We start from the raw sequence: 23712 nt of genomic DNA, 5'->3' as shown, positions 1-23712 counted from the left end.
TAAGATGGCTGTCTTCTGGGTTGTTGCACCATGTAGTCTGATTACGGAGGCAGCAAGGACCCCCGAATCACTGATAAACTTCTACCAGACTACACGGTGCAACAACCCAGAAGTCAGCCATCTTCAAGCATGATGTTATCCTCTTATCAATCAGTTTTTGATAATAAAATTCAGCAGAAAGACCAAAATTAACATTTACAACTTATATTCATGTTTGTTTGTCCCGTGCGGTCTGAGGCATCGTGCTTCGGACCGGCGATACGGAATGCGCGCTGGTTCAAGTCTCGGGGGAGAAGAAATTTTCTCATGAGATTTTCGACCAGTGTATGGGACTGGTGCCAACCCAGCATCGTGAGGAAATTGGGGAGCTACAATGGGTAGCGTAATCCGGTCAGGAAAGCTAGCAATGGCTGGGGGTTCGTTGTGCTGACCACACGTCATCCTATATCTGGTTGGATGATCGTTCACCTCTGCTTAGGCATGTGAACGTGAGGCCAGCAGTCAAGCTAGTCAGCTTTGGCTCTCTGGAGCTGTTACGCCACGGATTTAATTTAATTTAATTTAATTCATGTTTGTAACGATAGTAATACTGAAAAGTACATAAATTAAATTGCAATGTGCTCCTGGTTTCAGTAGTAGTAGTAATCATAATAGTAATAGTAGCAGTACTAGTGGTAGTAGGGAGTTTAAAGGAACATCTGTTACTACAGCTATTTGTGCATATCTACTAATTTAGACAAACATTTACAGAATGATAAAATGTTCACATGAAACAATCATAAAAAGTAGAAGAGGTTGATAGTTTGTAAAAGGAATAGAACTCATGTTAAAATAACATCATTTAGCATATAGCTCACTGACAGTGCTTGGGAAGTAAATCCTCTAGTGTCTGTGACTGTACCTCGGGCAATCTAACAAGATGTGTCTAACACTTAGTTGTACGTTACAGGGAACACAGACAGAAGATGGCTGTGTCAGAAAGGTGTGGCCAACCCTCAGGCAAGTCACCACTTCTTCATGGTGGGCGGAGTGACAAGACCTTCATGGAAGTACCCCTGGTTTCACATCTTGCAGCTTGATGCCTTAAGTGTGCTCCGAGTCCTCTTACCACTTTGCCAAGGTACATCACAAGAGGACAGTCTTAAAGTCCAAACTGAGGACAGTATGTACCAGGGTGCCTTAAATAGTGGCATCCGTGGCAATGGTATCTGCTACCTTCTTGCCACCAGTACCTGACGTCCGTACTATGGCTATCTTGAAACCCTGTTCAGGGAGTGTATGATAGGTCATGCATAGCTCCGAGATGAGCGGATAGATGAAATCAAGGGACTGTAGGCCTTAGATTGCTCAGAGTGTCTGTACAAAGTAGAAACATCCTTAGTGGAAGGTTACTCACAGTCTGAAGTGCCTTACATAGTGCAAGGAGCTCCATGGTAAATACTGAAGGAGTTCAGTTTAAATTGAAAAGCTTTTATATTTAAAAATAAATAGACAACCTGTTGATCCATTCATCAGACATGTATGTAAAAACAGCTGTGTGATCTGGATGTACAGAGCCTAAGGAAGGTACATGGAGGTGTATATGCCTTGGGAAGGTCGCAACAGTGGGTGTCTCAATAGGGACTATGACCCCAAGTGGCAAAGTGGGGATTTTGAAATGGAGGAGTGTGAAAATATTGAGTGCATACAAGATCTCCTTGTACCTAATGCCTGTAGGATGGCTTGCCTTAGAATTGAGCATAACTATGTAGAATTTTTGGTGAGTAGCAAGTAGAGGTTCCCATGATTCTGCATATAGACTTTCCATTCTACTCATTCTTTAGACCCCTGGAAAGAGATGTATTGTAGAAGTGTAGAAAAAATATCCTTGGTCAAAATACTGAGTGATCGCTGACACTTTTTCTGCAGTTGTCATACACGTAGTTCCCACTTTAGGTGACTGTTTTCTATAAAAAGGCTGGGATGAAAGAATACGCCCCTGAGTTAGCAGAAACAAATGGTGTGGCCTTCGCAGCCAAAATTTTAAAACCATTCTCGTGACTCCACAGTAACAACTGTTTGATAGTTAGCTGGAGTTGTGATTCGATGTCTGTAAGAGATTGGGAATTGTAGTAGACAGCAAAGTCATCAACATACGTGAGAAATTTACCCGTATATCAGTATTTCACTGATAGCAATGGCAAAGAGGATAACATTGAGGACTGACCTACCCTGAGGATGCCAATCTCTTAAATATGTAGAGACAATAGGATCATAACAAGTCAGACTCAAAATCATCTATCAGATGTAAAAAGATTGGCAGTTGGCACTTTAACTTAAAGTAACCAAGGGTATCAGAATCCCATATTGCCAAGTTGTTAGGCTACATAGATAAGAAGGCTCGTCTTGCTTGTTCCTCTGTGGTTACAAGGTGGTCCAGTGAGGAATATATGCATCAGAAGCTGCACTGGTAGGTTAATCATGGCCTACTTCATTTTACTGGAAGATTTGAGAAAATTCAATAAGAACAGCTGATATTCTGACCACGATTTTAATAATCAGGTAGGTACCTCTCAAGCAGATGTCAGACACATTGCTATTGTGTGTGGGTAGACAACGCATCTTCCAGGAATGGGAGATCATGAAAAGATCAACAATGTTGAAAGGAAAACTTGAAAAATGTCAGTGGTCTCTGGGTAGTTACAGGTTAAGAAATATGATAAAATAGTAATTTTGGTGATTCCTACCTGCTCTCTGCAACAGCTTTTAAAGTACTGTTTAGTTTTCAGTCAACACAACACTGTTATCCTATGATTCCCCATGCATGTCAGCTCTAGGGATTGAAATCATTAAATTAATCATGTATGTTGTTCAACAGTATTCTGACTGTGTGGATAAAGTAACATGTCGAACTTCACCATGAAGATGGAAACAGCCGGGTTCTCTTAAATAAAGGTAAACCAGCCACCACAACATGGGGCCATCATCCAAGAACAGAAAGAGAAGTAGCTACACTCTGCTGTGAAGGAAGACTTCCGTACCCCACATTCTGTTTACCGAAATACTGTTTCTATGACAGTTGACTACACTGATGAATAATTAAAATTTCAAAGTACACATTCAATCAGATTAAAACAGGATTCATTAATAGTTATGCCTCAGGATATGGTATTTTGCAAAGATTGCCATAAATCTTCATTTGCCATAACTAGGAAGTTCTCAGTTGAACAGATTTCTGAAGAAAACATTGTGCATGTGAAGTGGACATTCAGTTCTTGGAGTTACAGTAAATGAAAACGTTGGGTAAAATGCAATAAACTTCTGTAATTCAACAAAATCTGGGGCATGAAACATTCACATTACTGAGTGAAGGTGATAAGAAATAGACCGAAAGAGTGCGCATTTGTCTAAGCACAGTCAGGAGTCTGGACATTTAGTTTGTGCATATTTAAACCACTATATCATATTTCTATGATCATGTTGTACAGTAATTTAGGCAGAGGGAAAAAAAACTATCTTTGTATGTTGTTCTGGTGCATGAGCAATGAAGTACATATTAATCACGCACCTGCCAAAATACATCTGAATGAATGAAAGGACTAGAGACCACCGTCCCAAATCTGTTAATTCCATTAAATGAGATATAAATAAGGAGTTACAGAGACTTCTAGCCCTGCAAATCTTGTGTTGTTAATGCTACGTCTATGTCATACAAACTTATAAGCCAATAAATTCCACTATATTTTGACGGGATTCACGTGCAGATGGTCGAGAAGTAAAATCCTTGTAGAGCCAGAATGTTTTTTACAGAATGAAATTGTTAATATGTTACTTCATGATGATGATGTATATTTATTAAGTACAGACATCCCTCAAAGTTTCACACCATTAACTAAAAATAATATTTTATAAGATGGTAAAGTTGCGTCATATTGTGATATAATAAGTATATATTAAATCTTGTCCGTCTTATCTTCAATATATATTACTTTGTTTTCTATTTTACTAATATTCATTTAACCTTTATGTTATTTACATTACAGACTGATACAAAAACAACAAAACGTTCACCCAAACTAAAGTCACATTGAGCATGATGTATATATACAGAACAACATCGAGTGTGTTATTAAAAATGGAATAAGAATCTGAAAAAGAACATCATTTGATATCTGGTAAAAATCTGATAAAAATGTACGCTAGCATAATGTATGAAAATTGTATTTGAATTATTTATCGTTTTGAAGCTTTATATAATTATATACACCTGAGGATGGTTCTTTTAGGAACTGAAACATGAAAAATGATGGTCTAATGTAAATCGAATATTTCGGTAAAGAACATCATTTAATATTTTAGATATTTTAAATGTTAAAATGTTAATTATTGTAATATTTAATAAGAATTATTGTGATTAGACGGACAAGATTTAATATATACATAATATTTTATAGAATTTACAGGTAACTTTATGATCTGTCTCCATACCAGATTCCAAATACCAAACTCCAATGGTTTATTAGGTTTCATGGCCATATCAAAATCTGAATACAAATTTCATACATAAGAAAATCACCTCAAAAAAAAGATGCATATTTTTCTGAGATCCACATATTTTCAGAACCATATGTTTATATTAGAGTCAGTCCCACATCACAAGTTTGTGTCTGCCATATTGTTATTAACAGTTGTAGGAAACTGAAAAGTGTGAAGACCAGTAGCCTCCATGGGCATAATAAAATTCATACAAAACGTCATGAATTAAGTCGACTGGTTCAAAATTTGAAAGGGGAGAGGAAAATACAGACAGAGCATGGTGATATCATAAGTCTACTTTTATGGTTAAGAAAGGAAACCAAGAAAACTTAACACTAAAAAATACAATACAGTGTGATGCTCTAATTGAACCATTATATGCACATTTAGATGAAGATTAATACAAAGTTCAAATGTTCATATCTCCTATTAGAATCATCTGAATGCTTAGGCATCAAATGCTATAACAGTATATTAATAATAAGACTGGAAAGGTGTACTCCAATCAGAGAGCTCAAATTTTTACAAATTAATTGATTTACTGATACAAAGCTAGGGAACAACAATAACAAATCAAAATGAAACTCATGAGGAAGTTAGGAGGAGATTAAATTCCGGAAATGCTTGCTACTTCTCAGTTCAAAATATTTTGTCTTCCCGTCTGATTTCTAAAAACCTGAAAATTAAAGTATACAAAATAATAATCTTGCCTGTTGTTTTGTATGGGTGCGAAACATGGTCTCTCACTCAGATGGAGGAACACAGATTGCAGGTGTTTGAGGAGGATATTTGAGCCTAAGAGAGAAGATGATGGGGCATGGAGAAAACTGCATAATGATGAGCTTAAAAATCTGTACTCCTCCCCCAGTATTGTCAGGGTGATTAAGTCGAGAAGAATGAGATGGGCGGGGCATGTAGCGCGCATGGATGGGACAAGAGGTGTGCACCGGGTATTTGGTTGGGAAGCCTGAGGGGAAGAGACCGCTGGGGAGACCTAGACGTAGATGGGAGGATAATCTCAGGCGGGATCTATGGGAGATAGGAGTTGAAGGAGACTGGATTTTGTTGGCCCAGCGCAGGGTCCGGTGGAGGGCTTTGGTTAATTCGGTGATGAACCTTCGGGTTCCGTAAGCCATCTGGTTGGTTGGGTCCACTATTTGGGAAGCCTGAGGGGAAGAGACCTCTGGGGAGACCTAGACGTAGATGGGAGGATAATCTCAGGCGGGATCTATGGGAGATAGGAGTTGAAGGAGACTGGATTTCGTTGGCCCAGGACAGGGTCCGGTGGAGGGCTTTGGTTAATTCGGTGATGAACCTTCGGGTTCGGTAAGCCATCTAGTTAGTTAGTTAATACAAAGCTCACTGCGCAACAGATATACTACACTGAATCAGAAAACTTGCCTTGTAGTTCATTAACTATTTTCCACATTTAATGATGTTTAAAATAAACATTAAATTTTAATGTATCAGTTTTTTGTGTAACATTCTTGAGAAAACTTTTGTAAAGAATCTTAAAATAAGGGTTTAAACAACACAAACCAAAATTAAATTTGAATAACTATGATAATTTTAGTGTGTACCCCTGAATACCTAATTTTATCAAACTAGTTTAGTTGCTTATCTTCAGGTGTAGAAAAGGACAGATCCAGTCCTCGAAACATTGTGTATTTTATAACATTAGACAGTTGACAAGGTCCAAACATCCAGCAATCCAGATTGTACAAGAGATGTATTTCAAACTATTTTTGTATGAATGGGACATGATGAGCAGGTCACACTGAAACATTACTGATGCACTCTTGAAGAGTTCTATATGCCATTTTATAGCGACATGATAAAATATTACTGATTTCTTCATATACTGAGATTCTCATTTTGCAATAACATGAATCAACCAGGCAAGACAGACGATGATAAACTTTGGAAAATATTATGTCACTTTGATATACTCAGCGACAGCTATGCTATATTTTACAATCCATTTGAACATTTAGCTATAGATGTAGTCACTGCTGTTCAAGGAGAGAGATATATTCAATCAATACTTTCCCAAGAGATATATATGCTTTGGCATAGAAATTTACAAAATTTGCAACATGACTGACTACATTTAAGAGCATATACTTGGTAAAGGACAGGAAAAATTCAACACGGATGATGACAGTGACACATGCAACAGTGAGGACAGTAGAAGGGACTGGCCATCTACTTTACATGGATAATTTTTCTCTTCTCTTGTTCATTTAATGACATGAACACAACAGCTATCAGGTGTTGTGGAACTGTCAGACAGAATCTTACAGGAATGCCTGGAGCAGTGGTCCCCAACGTGGTGCCCGCCAAGGCTTTTTTTGGGTGCCCGCGTTGTTACGGAAAGAGGTTATACTGAATAATGAAGGCCGTTCAACCATGAACATTATAAAATCAAAGCACAGATCTCGACTTACTGACGCCCATCTTGACGATTGTTTACGAGCAGCAACATCATCCTACACTCTCAAATTTGAAAAACTGGCCGATGAAATGCAGCGCCAAACATCACACTAACTTCCGACTTGAGTAATAATAATTGTACTTATAAGACTACGTACTTTTGATTGCATGGTTTCTTGTATCATTAAACGTTGTGTTGTTTTGCGTATTATTTGGTGTCCATATCTTATTTGTCCAGAGAAAAGAAAATTTGGCTTTGTTAATTGGTTGGTGCCCGCCACGATCTCAAAAACTCTCAAATGTGACCGTAGGCACAAAAAGGTTGAGGACCACTGGCTTGGAGACTTTGACATGATAGGGTCAGAGATGTCTTGACAGCAATGATCTGGAAAGATAAGTGAGATTGTCCATACTGATGAATGTTTATAAACCATCAACAGAAGGCAACTTCTATGATGAATGCAAGGATGCTCAAAAATCTGCCACAACTGAACACTACACTCAGCACTTGAGCTATAATGACAAAGGGGACAGAATGAATAATTCAATTAGCTAGAGAATGCAGAAGTGGATGCCTGTCAGATCTAACATTACTGATACTTCTACTGATAGATGGCAGCACAATCTAAACTGAAAGACTAGACAGACAGATATGGCAGGGCTATAAGGTGTTCTTTACTTATGCTATAACTCAGAAAACATCTAATAAAATAAATATTTCAATTATTTCTCTTTATGTGATGCAAAGGCAATGGAAAATTCTTAATATTGATGGAAGTTATTAAGCTATAATAACACACAAAGTATAACACTTATGTATTATTAACAATATCAAATAAAGGCAATAACTGTAAAAACTTCCAACACAAATAAGCACATTACGCTAATTTTTACAAACAAATTAGAATGGCGGGCCAAGAAATCAAAACATGGATAGATCCCACATATATGAGGACATATCTGGTCACCCTACTGTTGGAAACTTCAAAATCAAACTGTAACCTGAAAGTGTGATATAAATATATTGGAAAATGCTGTAGACATCATAACAAAGCAAAATGTTGTGCTTGGGAAAACAGCATGACCAAATGCTCATCACTGATGAATAAAACAATGACTAAATCATTAGGTAGGGTAGCTCAGTCAGTATAGTGACGGGCTACAGACTGGCCAACCAGGGTTTGATCCCCAATGGGGGCAAAGTATTTTTCCTCTAGACTCTGCATCCAGGGGCCCACACAGCCTCCGAAACAATGGCTACCGGGGTCCTTTCCCAGAGGTAAAGCATGGCTGGGGCATGATGCTAACCGCTCACCCTCACCTAGTGCCGAGGTTAGGAATGAGTAGGAGCTAGACTTCCTCTCCCCCAAGCACCTACATGGCGTATAGTGGGACAGCTTTACTTTTATTACGTCATTAGGCATAAAATGTTAACTACTGTACACTGCTGAGGGGAAAATGAGGAACAACATATTTTATTTATGTATGCCTTCTCGCAAATACAGAATGCACATAGAAAATAATAATTATATGCAAATGTCTGTTTCTGTGTAACCACAAGAAGTAAAATTACTAGACAGTGCTACAGTTAGTTATTATGATACACACATGATGCAATGAATATAAGAATTATGCTACGGTTAGCAGTCCTCTTACAGATGGTAAACCACGAGTTTTAGATGTCTTCCATGGCCATCCTTAAATATGTTCCTGGCTTATTGCAAGTCAACCTTCTTATAAAAAAATAAAAAGAGAAACAGGGATAAGGCACGTCAGTCCATTCTGATTTTAAAATGCATCAGACAAATATTTATAAGATGGATGTCTATGTGGTGGGTTTTTGTGACCATAGAAATGAATATCAATTGTGGTCTTCTGGGTTGTGGAATAATGTAGTCTTGGAGAATACTACAAGGCTTTGAAACCTAGAATACTACCATCAACATCTTTACTGTTGTTAGAACTGCCAATCACAGTTGGGGGGGGGGGGGGGGGGGGGGGGGGGGAATTTGGTTTTCATAAAAAGTAGGTAAATTCTTGATAACCTGAGAGACTATTTATTATCAGCTTCATTGAGCTCATCATTTTAAAACCCAGAATACATTTCACGTAATTCAGATTGTGTTAAGTTGTTATAAAATACTTCCTTTCACTTTAATCATAGGCCTTTTTAAATATACAAGTTTACACGGGTAATGTACCATTGTCCCCCATTTATTCTCTAAAATATTTGTCAAATAAAGACAATTTGCTCACATGTTTACGTATAATTAAGAGAGTTACAGAAATGAGCATCAATACCTTCATGCATGGCATTAACCATACCAGGTAATATTCTATATTAAATTGACAAATGTGAGATTCCTTGTAAATTGCTTAATTTTATCTCCATTTTTATATACAGGCTCCCCATATCAAATGTTTTCTACCCTTGCAGAATGTATTTATTTACAAAAAAGTACTGGGTGATAAATCTATAAACGCAATGTCTCACCACCTGCTTACATATATTAATAACATTTCAATAGCAACTGTCAAAATGCAATACACAAAGTAATTTCTTTATTACAATATTAAATAAAAAAGTAATCATGAACATATCATATCATTATATGGATATTGTATTGATATTGGTATCTGTAAAACCATTTGTTTTAGCTACTGCATACAGCACAGAAGTCCCAATTTCTTCACTGATTCTCACATAATTTAGGAATGAGCAAAGGTGGAAGAAAGCTTGGCCAGGGATATGTACATCTTAATAATGTCCACCTGATTTACAAATGTAGCATATACTTCATTCACAACATTAAAATAACAACAGTTTCTTTTATAGAGCAAATAAATAATAAATAACTTCACAACACTATGGTAAGACAGAATATGTATACTATTTAAAAATATGTAAATTAGCTTTATATTTACCTTTGCTCCATCTTTCAGTTTGTATCTTGCCAATTCTTCCTATGAGGACATCACAACATCTTCATAAATTACCTCCACATCGAATTTGTATCACACTCCACACACACACATATATACATTACATTAAACATACATCAGTAATTTTGTTCCTTGAAACTCCCGGGAACCGTTTAATACTGCCATTCGTAGGCTGTGGTAGTATCTGTGGTGTTTGCTGTCGAAGATGGCTACACTGTTAATTTCTTGTGCTGAAATTCGTGAGATCGGACATGACACCATTACCAATGATCTATGCGTACACGCTTACGCACCCTCCCTGCATTGCACGCCTGCATTTAATGCAAAAAAGAATTGACTAGATGAATTTTCACAAAATTTGGTGTGGACGTTATGCTATAAACTCTTAAAAATTGACCAATGTGGTCGAAAACAATGTTTACGCAGTTCAGTTTAGTTTTCGTTCTAAATTTGGCGATACCTTACTTTCTTCCACCATCATGGTTACATATAAACTGCGCTCAGATGAACTGTAAGGAATTAAATTAGTTGTAAATAATATGGGCGTAGTTTTCATATCCGCCGGGATATCTCGCTACTTGTGCTTCCGATTTTAGCATTGAAGTAAGCGGAAGTTCTATACTATTGACGTAGGGACCGTGAAATTAAAATAAAATAGCTTACATAAACTTTTCTCCTTGCAAAGTCGGTGAAATATTTAGCTGTGACTACAGCTAAGGTATACATAAAACTTTGTTGGCACCACCTGTCACGGTCAAAACACCGATTCAGCCATCTGTCGACTGGTACACAAAACATGTATTAAATTTCGATTCCACGTTGTGTACGTAGTTCAGTAGGGTCTGTATCATGTTGTGGTAACGTTGTAGCGCACATACAGAAAAAGGGAGCTTTTTAATAGTACCTCACATTTCTGTAATTTTTAATACTGTTTAACGCGTGAAAACTGTGATGTTGACTGAAATATATACTTTGCGTGGTCAAGATGTAGTCATAAGCTTCTTTAGCCAACAGAATAAGATGACAAGTGTACTTGTAACGTTGTTGCTTATAATCCCGCTAGGGGTCTATAGTAACAATTGCACATAAGGCGGCATGTTTCAAAGTAATTCCAGGTATGTATGACAGTGATCAGTCATTTAATCATGAACATTGAGCACATTCAGTTCGATTGTGGAGAAACTTGAATATACGTTAGGTTAGAGTTTTCTGCTTGCCATAACATACAGTGCTGCTTTATGTGCAATTGTTACTGTAGACACCTGGTATGATTCGGATCAACAACGTCATAAGTTCACTTATTACCGTATTCAGTTGTTCCATTTCTTGGACATTTCTAAACATTCTTTGCCATCCCCCCACTTGCAGGGTAGTAAACTTGTCCATATGAAGCTCTGGATACCATGGCTTCTTTTAATGTTTGTATTGGATGCCATTCATTGCTGGGACAACGAAGAACTGGAGATATTCGATTTGGTCGAGGAAGTTAACACAAACTTTTACACCCTTCTGGGTGTACCTGAGGTAAATGGTTTTACTTTTCCCATCAGAGAATGGTGGAACGACTGTTTATTTTTTAATACTTTTACAAAGCATTGATCATTTAGGCACCATTTTTGTTTTATTTCTTCCTTTTAACAGTAGAAAACATCACAGTATCTCCATACCAGATAGTACAGCCATCAAAACGTTAGACTTTATCCACTATAGTGCTCTTCCCCCTTTTTTAAATTCACTGCATGGACAGAGAATGAAGTAATAACTGTACTAGTCTACAACTGCCAAGATGATCTTCTGAGATGGTGGTGGGTCCAAGAAATCAGTAGCAATTTACTCCCACTGCCACGCAGGGAACACAGATTTTTATGGATTCAGTAGGTTCCAGGATGGCTTCTAGCTTGCTGGCATAACAATTTTTAACCAATACCTCTGCATCTGTACGTCTGTTGCAACAGAACCTTTGAGTGAATCCTAGTGCTGATTCTAATGCATGCTTCTTTAATGGTGTTAATAACACAGACCTCAGAGAATGATGTCATCAACAATACAAAGCTCTGGTTTAATAATCTTGTATATTTGTTGCTCTTTAGTCTATTTATCTGTAGCCAAACTTAAGTTGAAGACTCATTATCATCCTGTGGATTTGCCCATTGGATTTCACATAGAGTCATTCTTGCTGGAACAGAAGCTTTTTCAAGAAGTCATACCTCCGACTCAGTCTGTTGTTGGCATCTTACTTGTGGCTAGTAATTGGGGCAGGGAATCAGCTAGGTTAGACTGGATTTTACACAACTTTGCACTTGAAGGACAGTTGTAGAACCCACCGCTGTGTACGTGTACGAGGTTTACGGTGGGGGGCCAAATACTATTTATAGAGCTTTATGGTCGGTAACCAAATAAAACTCAATGCCAGTTAAATAAGTAGCAAACATCGTATATCCATATTAATAATGCGAGAGCCTCTTTCTTCATATGTGAATATCTGTGTTGCATTTCTGTCAGAGATTTGCTTGCACACTGAATCACCTATGAAACAACATATTTCTGCTGCAGAAAAAATATATTCTTTGTTGCTCCTCATTTTCATTTTCCTCTCGGTCGCTTTTGCATTCTTCTAGTTGATGCACTCTCTTTTTACACTTTGGACTCAACTACACTCTTTCATATTTATTATTGCACAGTCTGCACTTATCACTCCCTGCATCCCATGCTCTGCAGTTTCTATGAAGTTTTTATGACTATCATTACCACAGTGAAAGCACATGTTTGTAATTATTATAACTCTTCTTACCTTGTTGAGTTCTATTTTCTCATTGCTTGGCATGAACCATCTTTGTAACCAGCATGGCTTTCCTTATTCCATTGTGGTGTGCTGGAGGCAGTGGGTTTATTATTTAATAATTTTAATTATTATCTTAACTTTTACTCAAGTTCCTTTTCACAGCTATTAATGTAACATCACTAAACTCTCCATGTCATACAATGCAGCCAACATAACCTTATATACTACACCGTCTATTCCATTATTATAGCACCTTTAGTCAGTGAAACAATTCTGTTTTCAGAATGCTGATGCGTCTGAAATTAGAAGGGCATATCGTCGCTTATCCCTTGTGTTGCATCCTGACAAAAATGATGCTTCAGATGCTGAAGTTAAATTCAGACAGGTAATATAGTTTCTTATGTTTCCAGGACTATCTTGTATCACACAATAAAATTAATAAATAAAATTCATGCTGTTCACTAATTAACATAGCAGCATTCAGTATTTATGTATCGCCTTTGTGATTATGTGTTTTATGTATATTGTGGTTGTTTTTGTAGTTGGTGGCAGTGTATGATGTATTAAGGGATGCAAACAGGCGTATGCGTTACAATGATGTGCTCAAAAATGGGCTCCCAGACTGGCGACAAGCCGTTTATTATTATCGACGTGTCCGCAAGATGGGGCTATCAGAAATGTCTGTTATTTTGTTTGTGTTGGTCACAGTGGGACAGTATATTGTCTCGTGGGCTGCCTATCTTGAGAAGAAGTATACAGCTGTAAGTTTACAGAAAAATGATATTTTAAAGTTTTCTGAGTTGTTTATATAGTATTTCACTACATTTAGATCCAGGTAAAAGATCAGCATGAAATATTTATCTCCCAGTCGCTTGCATTATTTCCAACGTTAAACATTTATCAGGAAACTATAAATTGGGTATACCAAACCTTCCATTTCCCACCAGTTCATCAAATCATCAGCTCACTCCTAGAAGACAGTAATCTCTAAAACTGATTATTGGAAATAAGTACATACATAAAGCTGTATAACTTCCTGGAAGACGGTTCAGTTCATAATTTTTCCATATGATTATGAATATTTAAGAGGAAAAATGTGTGACATATTCAAGTTAAAGCATGACCTAGGGTTCAAAACTTGCTCATATGTTCAGTTATTGTTTATTTGATGATGTGTATCAACTGCTGCGGTTATAAAGTGATGAATGACCAGATTAGTAGGTGATGCAGGAAGTAATAAAGGTTTGTACAAATAGACCATTCCTTTACTAAATCCTGAGGTAAACCTTGGGACTCTTAGGTTCTTCTGAATGTAAATCAGGACAGAATACATTGTCAGTAAAATGGATAGATGTGCTCTATAATTAATAGATTGTTGAAATGTGTTCAATACATTATAAATGGTTGTTTTGTACATGCCAGATGAAGGTGTTATACAAATGCTAACGATTTGAGGTATCTATGGTAAACTGTAATATGAGTATTAATTACATTCAATTCAATTAATTATATTAAACTTAAAGATAATAAAACATTTCCTGCAATATGTCAACCTTTTGTTTCATATTGTTATAATCAGCATGTCAAAATGGATTTGTTCAACAAAACATAGCGGAAATAGAAAGTGGATGAAAGTTAACTATACTTTTGTTAGTTTCTGTGGATTTGAATTGGGAGAAGTAGGTCAGGATTTCACTTTCATGCTAAATTTTTTGTTAATGCTTAACAGCAGATTGTAATTGTCAGAATTTTGTTCATTCAAGTGAAAGCTCAGCATTTGTTCCTTTAAGGTATTTTATGTGATCAGGCATTGTCATGTCACAGTCTTGGATCTGCCATACATTTTAATTATACAGTTATCTCTTGAAATGATACAACTGAATTTATGAGGTCAAACCCAGAAGTATTATCCAATTATATGTACTTTGAACAGAGTCTTTTGAAACTCATTAATTAACAATGTGAGAATAACTGATTAAAAACAATAAAATTTGTTCAGCAATATTAGACAGCCAACATGTTGGTATCTATGTGATCTCTTACACAAGAATAATTGAATGTAGGTTGATTTAATGACATTTATTCAACTGTTCATATGTATGAATTCAGAAGGCTACATTGAAGCGACACAATCAGTCTTCTATCTTTAATTCTATATTATGGACTGTTACAGTTGGATCAATAATCCACTGATGGTAAAAACTAAAAGTCCAAACTTGAGCCAGATGATATAAATATTTAAATGCAGAGTCATATTGTGATGCAATTTTCCTTTACTTAATTGGAGTATTTTTCTTATTGTACCCACTTTAATCTCTTCATATAATATCCGCAGGAACAGTTCCTAAACATGAGATTAAAGAAACTGCACAAAAAACAAAAAAAGGGAAAATATGATGGGCCCGCACTTCCAGAAACAATAGTTCTAGATATTCCAACACCGAGGTATGTATTGTTCAGATCTGAGGAGACATCAGAAGCCATTCATTTTAGGCACTCTGTAACAGACTTGCAAAAATGCACCTCTTAATTTTGCCATGTCCGTATATCTGTCATACACCTTGCAAAATGCCGACTTGAATGAAATTTGATATTTAAAGTTACATTTCACTTACATTTGCATGTTGTTTTTCCAGTGTAGTGTTGGTACCTCTGAACAAACAGCACACTTCTTTGATTTTGTTGATTATATATATCTTTGATATTCAAAGGATATGGGTTCACTGTAGTTGTTTGGGATTGTTTTTTCTAGTGTACGAAATACACTGCCCTTTCAGCTGCCTTGCTGGTTATTCTGGTTTGTGGTGGTTTTTTGTCCAAGAAGTGTTACGCTGATCAGGGAATACTGGATGGAAAGGAAGCAGAGGAAACAACAGGAGCAGGAGGATCAGTGGTATGTTTAATTTTAAAAATATCCTATTATCAATTTGTATACGGATGCCATGTGGAAGTCCTTCTTGAGAAGGCGATAGTATGCTCAGCTAGTCAACAAATTTTCCACCTTTCACAAAACCAGAGGGTTCATTGAGCCTGACATTGGTCTCTATCTTAAATTAAATGATCCAATCCACACCCTCAAACCCTATTTCCAAAACATACATTTTAATATTATCATCCCATCTGTGCCTAGGTCTTCCCTACAGGCATTCCAAACAAAATTTTGCACACACTTCTCATTTTCCCACATGTAACACTGTCAGTAAATTGGGAAGGTTATGGAAGAAAGTAGTCATGGCCTAATTTAAGGTATTAATACTGGCATTTGCCTGGAGGGACAAGTAAATCCATAAAAGCTTTAGTTCGATAGACAATCTCCAGGATCTGGGATCTACTGTACATGAAGCAGGAGTGCCAACCACTCATCCGTGACATTTCATTCCCACATATGAGCTAGCCCAGCTCCTTTGTAAAATATTCATTCCAAAATCTGCATGTGTGATATTCTAGTGAATCTTGTAGTCCAAAAAATATGACACCTCCAAATTAGTATGAAAGAATATATGTTACAAGATACAAAAACAAATACAAAGTGAAATTTTGAGGTTATGTCTGGTAGTTTAGAATCTTCACTAGTAAACACTATAAAGTCCTGCTAGCTTTTCTAGCATCAAGCATCTTAAAATACTTTCAGAATTTAATGTTGATTCTATTATGTTTGAAAGGGATGATGTAATGGATTGCATTTTAAAAAGAATCGAAACTCACAAGAAATTATGCTTACTGCATGTCTGTGAGCATCTTGCTGACAACTTCAGCATCAGCAGAGAAATGTTCATGAAACATGAACATCATGCCATCTGTACTGCCTTTTAAAGCAGGTGTACCAAGCTGGAACAAACACGGCGTCAGTCTACATAGGATTTTTAAATGTTGCAAGATGGTAGATCTTTAAACATGTTCAAATTTACAGGAGTAATTTGGCAATAAATGTTCCACCAGGTAATATATTTGCTTATGGCAACAAGCCCTTTCATAATATATCTGTTATTACTTGTTGAGCTTAGGTCAGAGGAAGAAGAGGAAGCTGAATTGGAGGTGCGTGGACCTCGTCATCGAAAAGGCAGGGCATTCCAAGTTCCAGAGTTGGGAGTAGGAAATCCAGGTCCACCTGGGAGGACTGAAGGCTGTCTGTTGGACCCAGGAGAGTCTCCTTTTCAGTCTGATGATAATGAGAATAAAACCTCAACACAATTGTCAGGGGGGCTGTGGACAGATGACGATCTAGCTGAATTAGTGCGTCTCGTCAAAAAGTTTCCTCCGGGCACAGCATCCCGATGGGAAAAGGTTGCAAATTTCATGGGTCGTTCTGTGGCCGAGGTGACTCATATGGCCAAGAAAGTAAAGGAAGATGGCTACAGGATCGCCACATCAGGAGGCAGTGTAACACCTGCAGAACAGGAAGCTTCAAAATCAGAGAAAGTAAAGACAAGAGCTACTGTTCTGTCTCCTGAGGCTGAATGGGGTCAAGTACAACAGAAGGCTCTTGAAGCAGCCCTTACAAAGTATCCGAAAGGAGGAAGTTCTGACCGATGGGACAAAATTGCAAAATGTGTTCCTGGGAAAAGTAAGGTAAGTATACGTTCCATAAAACTGAACAGTTCTATAACTCTGCAGGATGAAAAAAAACTATTTTTCGTACGGATATTTAAACTTTTAAAGGCATAACAAAGTCAACAATGATATCCAAGGTCTCTGATGCAATGTGATCAAAAGTCACTGTTGTGAGCCAAACATGACTTGTAAAAATATGTCCCAAAAATGTCCTTAGTTCCTACTGTTGCATAAGTTTGTTGCAACTGACTTGGGTCATGTGGGTTTCCTAGTTCCAAGAAAAAATGTACAGAAAGACATGGATGGGTCCATAAGATCTTTGCTCATGCTAGATTATGAATAATGCCTAAATACCACAAAATACAAGTCAGAATAGCCAGGAACTGAACAAAATATCTTCAGAATGCAAATTATGACATTGTGAACATACTCAATTATATCTTGAATGGAGAGAGTCAAACATGAACTGCACACAGAAGTTTGGATGGGAAACCTAATTTGTAAGACCGAGAAAGAGATGGGAGGAGGATTATATAAAACAGATCATAGGGGCAAACACTGTGATGATGTGGCTAAGGACCCATGTTCAATGAAAGGCTTTAGTATTAGATTCCGTCTGGATGACCAGTTCTGTTTTATCCCTCGGCAGGAGGAGTGCATGCTACGTTATAAACAACTAGTAGAGATGGTTAAGAAGAGAAAGGTGAATGGGGAAGTGACATCACAACAGCAATCTCATGGCGACGACGAAAAACACTGCGATACTTAAAGAGAACAAAGTATTGTGCATTAAATTATTCAGTGATTACTATGACAATGTATAATATAGAAATTATTATGCTGTATGTTTTTGAAATAAAATTGACAACCATTCATTGTATTTAATTACTGTTACAACTAAATCTTTCAGAACAATGTTTTCCAGTTACCCTAAAACAGTGTAAGCTAACACAACAAATGATCTCATATGTTAAAAAATATACATCTTTTAACAGATTAAGGAAACACATTCAAGAAGCGTTTGATGCTATATTGTACTTCAGGAAACAATTTTTATGCTTCGGCTCCCTTCATGATTAATGGATTCTTTCCTGGACTGCTGCCGTGTGTATGATCGGATCCAGTACATAATGTGCAGGAACATTCAGTTGGCACTGAGACTGGCAAATTGTGGCGCGTCTCATCATCGCAGATAAGTGTCACATTCATGTGGCGCAGTTTCGTGGGTTTGCAACAGTCGCACCTGCTGTCATGTAAGCCAGTCTCTGCAAACAGAGCATAACTGTTACTGTTGTTCTTTGAATGCTGGTTACCGACAGAGTAGTTCTTGTCAGAGGTTTTGTTTTACCACCACATTCTGATTGTGAAGTATATTAATATACTAACAAAAATATAAAATTACTTACTTGAATTGTAGACGGTGCGTGAGTCACAGTTTCCACTGCACTCGGTAAAGCCGCGGATTTCGTGCGTGTTGGTACACTTGCCATAAGGTTCTTTGACAAAAGTGATTAATCCCACTGTGTTCTTTGGTGGTATTGTTTCTGCTTCACACAACGGACCTGTAAGAGGTAATTAAATGCCATTAAATACTACTTACTTCTCTGTGCAGAATACTTCATATGAAATGAGAAGTTATGAAGCCATTAACAGCATTCTTGCCCAGGATCAGACTGAGCCCTTGGTTTTGTGCCCTCAAATGGATTGACTGTACCAACTCCAGATGATGATAATAGAAACCTCGATGCATCGTTTTCGGCGGGGGTGGGAAATAAAAATGATGAATGCGGGAAAACGATAGATGCGGGAAAGCATTAAAAATTTAAAAAAAAACAATGTTTCTCTTTCAAAGTTACTTCTTTTTACCAAAAAAGTCTTTAATGGACAACTGGTTTGTCGAAACTTTACGTTTTAGACCAAACAGAGCACTTTCCACGTTCAAAATGTTTTCCTCGTCACGTTCACTAATATTAAGCGCATAAAAGAACGACTTCACTTTCGCCAATGCAGCGTGTGCTTCGGCAAAACTCGGCAAAGCTTCGGCTCGCATTCGTCGTCTTCCTCTTCCTCACCACTCCAACCCCCTTTGCGGACAATAACAGGAAGAATGGAAATAATATTACTGCCGAACTCAACGAAACGTAGCTGTACCACTGAACCACTGGAAACGAGATGAACCTGAAGAATGAAAAGTGCCGCCAGCCTTTCCTTTGTACTTGTAATAAAAGCATTTGTGAAGAAATTCACACTGCACATGCCATCTGGCATCACTGGAACGAAATATGAGTGCACCCAAATTAAAATCGTAAAATTTCTGACAATGGGCACCGCCATTCACTCCAACTATCACCCCTGCACCGCTGAACCCTCATTCCAAAAGAATCTGTGCTGGTTGGGCGACATAACCGGTTACCGCTACTGCGTATTCCAAAAACATTGTGCGTCTTTCGGTAATAATTTATCTCAAAACCCAGCATTTTAAATTCTCAGAAACGATCATTGCGGGAAAATTGTGGGCCGGGACTAAGATTTTTGAACGATCGATGCCATAAAACGATAGTTCGAGGAACGATAGAAGCGGGAAAATGTAACATTATTTTATATGGGATGTATTCGGGACCGAACAAAACGGACGATGCATCCGGGAAAACGATGGATAGATGTTTCACTGTATATTAAAATAGAGCACTAGCGGAATTTCTGGATTCACTTACCCCTATTTTCACCAGTCATATTGCATCGTTTGCAGCAGCCATCCGTATATATATTTTCAGGAGAACACTTTAATTCTGGACATACCGGCATCATGGTTGTCACCTAAAATGTTTAAGAAATGTTCCATACACAAATGCGTTGCTTATTGACGGTTTGATCACTAATGTCAGTACAGTGCCACTGAATGGTTTATTTCACAAATTTTCTGCTGCGTTCAAGTTAGACTGTTATACAGGCATCAGAAGTATTTCAGATCTGCAGGGACAAACATTGTCACTCGGCACTCTACGAAGATGGATAAAGTACGGGAGGGGTAACTTCTCTCCCTCCTCCCATTTTTTATATTTTTCTAACCCTTTTAAGTCCTGTGAAACTGTAAGTACCAGCTGCTTTAATAAGCAGCAACCAAGCATTTTGGCCACAGAGTGTATTTATGGGTTTCAAGTACTTTTTAAAGGAAATAATCACTCTCTACTCACTCTATGAATAAAGAGGGAAAAAACCTGCAAGTAGTATGACGACATGCAGATACTTACAGTGAAATTACTGCTACAGCTGTGGGTCAGACATCCGTCAGCTGATAACCATTCTGTTCCAGGCCTGTGAAGTTCATTGCCAACAACACAGGCAACCTGCTCACACTTTCCGCAGCAGTGACGAGAACCAGAATGCGGTGGTACGTACTGCCAGCCCTGCACAGATTGTTACTCAATTATGGGAGACCATTTTTTTAATTTTAAATTAATTTTGTGCCATTTTTATATTCAACAAAGTGAATTAATGTAACATACAGTTTAAATGATTTTTAATATCCATTTTTAAAAAAATGACAATTCCAGAGGTTAACAACAGAGAGAAGAAGTTAAAATGTCTATCGACATACAATAATATTTTAGATAAATTTCACATGATGCTCCCATATAATCTCCCATCACCACAACAACCTAACACCTTAGGAAACGTTACACAGGCCCTCAGACTTGGGTGGATACTTTGGAATAACCTAAGGAATGGAAAACGGATGTAAGATTTTAAACTTACAATATTAGTTCACTGAAAGAGATGTGGGAAGATCACACAACACAATTTAAAGAGGTCATCATTCAGTTTTATCTCAATCCACGATAGGACAGAGAAAGATGAAAATTTTTGTCCAGAAGGAACAGATAAATGACTGATAGATACTGATTGGTATTTCAGAGGAACTTACAGTTCCACCACCCTAATGATGTAACAATTAAGCTCCTTAGAAATATCAATCAATATCTACCAGACTACATCCCTCGCCGTCGCCACGCGGTCTGAGGCATCTTGCTACGGACCGGTGATACGGAATGCGCGCTGGTTCGAGTCTCGGGGGAGAAGAAATTTTCTCATGAGCTTTCGACCAGTGTATGGGACTGGTGCCAACCCAGCATCGTGAGGAAATTGGGGAGCTACAATGAGTAGCGTACTCCGGTCATGAAAACTAGCAATGGCTGGGGGTTCGTCGCGCTGACCACACGTCATCCTATATCTGGTTGGATGATCGTTCACCTCTGCTTAGGCATGTGAACGTGAGGCCAGCGGTCAAGCTAGCCGGCTTTGGCTCTCAGAGGGCTGTTACGCCACAGATGATTATTATTAGTATCTATGAGACTACACAGCGCTACAACCAGGAAGATAAACATCTTCATGCAAATGTCTTGACTGGCTAATTATAAAGGATTCTGCTCCACAGAGTCAGTCACTTAGGTAATTCTTACCACAGCACATTCAGTATTGCAGACTTGTGTTTTATCTTCCTTCCTTATCTGTCCATCCTGGTCTTTTAAGCAACTCAAATTCTTGCAAGGATCTCCATCAGGTGATGGCCATGTCTCGCCTTCCTGAGACAGAGAAAGACGAACAAACAGAATTATTCAAGCATAAGGAACAGATGAATGACTCACCTAAAGTTTTGCCTACCTCAAAGTTATTATCACATTCATAAATGCAAGTAAAATGAGGATTTGGCTACTTCACAGTATAAAAGGTAAACTAGATCCTGGTAAGTATTAATCACCATGCCATGAGGACATATGTGAGTAGTGGTCAGCTTCATGACCCAATGCGAAAGGGCCCACAGTGCCTACTGAATAAGAGGCTGAATGGGTCCCAGAGGAAAGGAGAAAAATCTTTCATCCCTGCCAGAAAATAAAGCCTGGTCATCAAGCTTGTATTATTAAATGTGTGTAAAAACTTTATTTGAAGGTATTTCATCATTTCAATAAATTCTAAATATATTCAACAGAGGTAAGCAGGCTCAGTAATTTTATGCCCGAGCAAAGCAAAGCTTGTGAATGCTTAGCTCAAACCTGATTTTTGATCTTGAAATATTATTAAAATAATTATTTGGGGCTTACGTGGCTGTCAGTTTACGTTGATCATATCAGATGATGTGTTCCATAGTAAGCAGCCCATTTATAATAGTTATAATTTGTAACTTCGTAGACTATACAACTAGTCGAAACGGCAAACACTGGTAGTTAAAAACATTGCTCACTGGAAATGTAAGCAAAGTCCATAAATCCCCTAATCCACCATCAACTGGCATTATTCATCAACGTAAAGAAACACGCGTTTTGATTGCACTGTAATAAACACCACTTTTTGAGCTTTTAAATGTGCCATCCGTAATAGGTGAACGATTAAATGGCCACTAATTATACAACTTCACTGCGTATGAACAATATACAACTCGAGCAAATGCTCGCATCAACAGAACCATCTTTGATGAGACACGGTTGCAAACGTAACAAACAGAAACTACCAAAAGCATGAAACTTACCATATCGAATCGAAATATGGTGCTCATGGGATTACTAAAACTTTATTACGAATAGAATAAGATTACTTTCAAGACAGAGGAGCATATTGACTCAAAATTTTAAAAATTATAAACCTGAAAAATATTTTAAACATTGCACTACAAAAACTTAATTTTTATTTAAATACCACTAAAATATCCGTCCACTATCATTCGCATGTCGAAAGCAATACTGTTCCACTTCACGACTTTGAGGAGTTGTGCCGTTGGTACAAGAGTGAGAAGAAATTTTGAAAATATGTTTTCGTAGTAATCACTCAGTAAGCACATAACCTAAATTTGTAGCCTGCATGAAGTTTCCCCACCACCATAAAAATGTGGCATTGTTTACCCTGAACAGAAGAACCCTCTGTGATGCTAGTACAATTTTATAAAATATTCAGGTAATTTCGCTGCAAATGTGTCAGTAATTTTTCATAAATATACTTACTATAAGTATCTTTACTTATGTGACTTTTCCTTTCTCCCAGTTGAAAATCCTAATCATAATCTAATTCATCTTCTGTAAATATGACATGAATATAAAAAGAATGATATATGATATGATCTGGACTTCTATGCTAGGCTGTAATGAAACATGAAATGTTGATACCTTGTAAGTGCGGTTATGAGCTCTACAGGCAACTGGAACTAACTTCTTGCAGCACTGGTGTGGAACAGGTTCTTCATTTATCACATATTCTGCTTCCAGTTCAGGTGGAGGAAGAGGACACTTCTGTGTCACTGACTGGACCACATGCTGTATAAAAGTCATGGAATAATAAAAGTATGCCAAACACATCCATTTATGTTTTAGTGCTGATATACACACAGTTGCTCATATCCCCTAGAGGTGTGAAGTGACTTAAAATGCAATCAAACTTTCATATATGAAGGAAGCTTTGATATATCGCTTATATCGATTTATGAATTTTAAGTGATGTGT

At 37.5% G+C, this 23712-nt stretch overlaps 2 protein-coding genes and 1 long non-coding RNA gene across 12 annotated transcripts in view; 2 read left to right on the top strand and 1 right to left on the bottom strand.

Annotated features, from left to right (window-relative positions):
• The window catches only part of LOC110839913 (uncharacterized), a 28616-nt gene extending 24798 nt beyond the window's left edge, over window positions 1-3818 (top strand). For all 6 annotated transcript variants that reach the window (XR_015534695.1, XR_015534699.1, XR_015534698.1 and 3 more), the window contains exons 4-5: window positions 950-1120; window positions 2858-3818. This is a non-coding gene — a long non-coding RNA (uncharacterized LOC110839913). The remainder of the gene's footprint in view (window positions 1-949; window positions 1121-2857) is intronic.
• A 6717-nt stretch (window positions 3819-10535) lies between these two features.
• On the top strand, window positions 10536-18097 carry LOC110839874 (dnaJ homolog subfamily C member 1). Of its 4 annotated transcripts, none has more exons than XM_022084471.2 (8): window positions 10536-10676; window positions 11260-11415; window positions 12957-13058; window positions 13216-13434; window positions 15009-15118; window positions 15426-15566; window positions 16678-17242; window positions 17874-18097. In XM_022084471.2, exons 2-8 carry the CDS (start codon window positions 11278-11280, stop codon window positions 17991-17993), a joined length of 1395 nt encoding a protein of 464 aa, XP_021940163.1. In that variant the 5' UTR covers window positions 10536-10676; window positions 11260-11277; the 3' UTR covers window positions 17994-18097. The 4 variants fall into 4 exon arrangements, with proteins under 4 accessions (XP_021940163.1, XP_021940148.1, XP_021940138.1 ...); XM_022084456.2 differs by having other exon boundaries at window positions 10629-10731; XM_022084446.2 differs by lacking the exon at window positions 10536-10676 and adding an exon at window positions 10686-10806.
• Window positions 18070-23712, bottom strand: part of Hml (hemolectin) — a 75654-nt gene continuing 70011 nt past the window's right edge. For both annotated transcript variants that reach the window (XM_087346738.1, XM_022084384.2), the window contains 6 exons: window positions 23380-23526; window positions 21685-21807; window positions 20476-20631; window positions 19939-20041; window positions 18631-18786; window positions 18070-18489 (listed from right to left, as the gene is read on the bottom strand). In XM_087346738.1, the coding sequence (XP_087202864.1) occupies window positions 18278-18489; window positions 18631-18786; window positions 19939-20041; window positions 20476-20631; window positions 21685-21807; window positions 23380-23526 (897 nt within the window). In that variant the 3' untranslated portion in view covers window positions 18070-18277. The remainder of the gene's footprint in view (window positions 18490-18630; window positions 18787-19938; window positions 20042-20475; window positions 20632-21684; window positions 21808-23379; window positions 23527-23712) is intronic.

Source organism: Zootermopsis nevadensis, unplaced genomic scaffold, assembly GCF_977971745.1.
Source record: "Zootermopsis nevadensis isolate Lab colony 2312 unplaced genomic scaffold, Znev_1.0 Znev_ptg000001l, whole genome shotgun sequence".
Lineage (NCBI taxonomy): Eukaryota > Metazoa > Arthropoda > Insecta > Blattodea > Termopsidae > Zootermopsis > Zootermopsis nevadensis.
This window is presented reverse-complemented; position numbering and strand designations above follow the sequence as displayed.

Coding starts and splice junctions, on each gene's coding strand:
- LOC110839874 (XM_022084471.2), top strand. CDS start 11,278: ATGAAGCTCTGGATACCATGGCTTCTTTTAATGTTTGTATTGGATGCC. Junction 13,435..15,008: donor TTGAGAAGAAGTATACAGCT/GTAAGTTTACAG, acceptor TAATATCCGCAG/GAACAGTTCCTAAACATGAG. Junction 15,567..16,677: donor CAGGAGCAGGAGGATCAGTG/GTATGTTTAATT, acceptor TGTTGAGCTTAG/GTCAGAGGAAGAAGAGGAAG.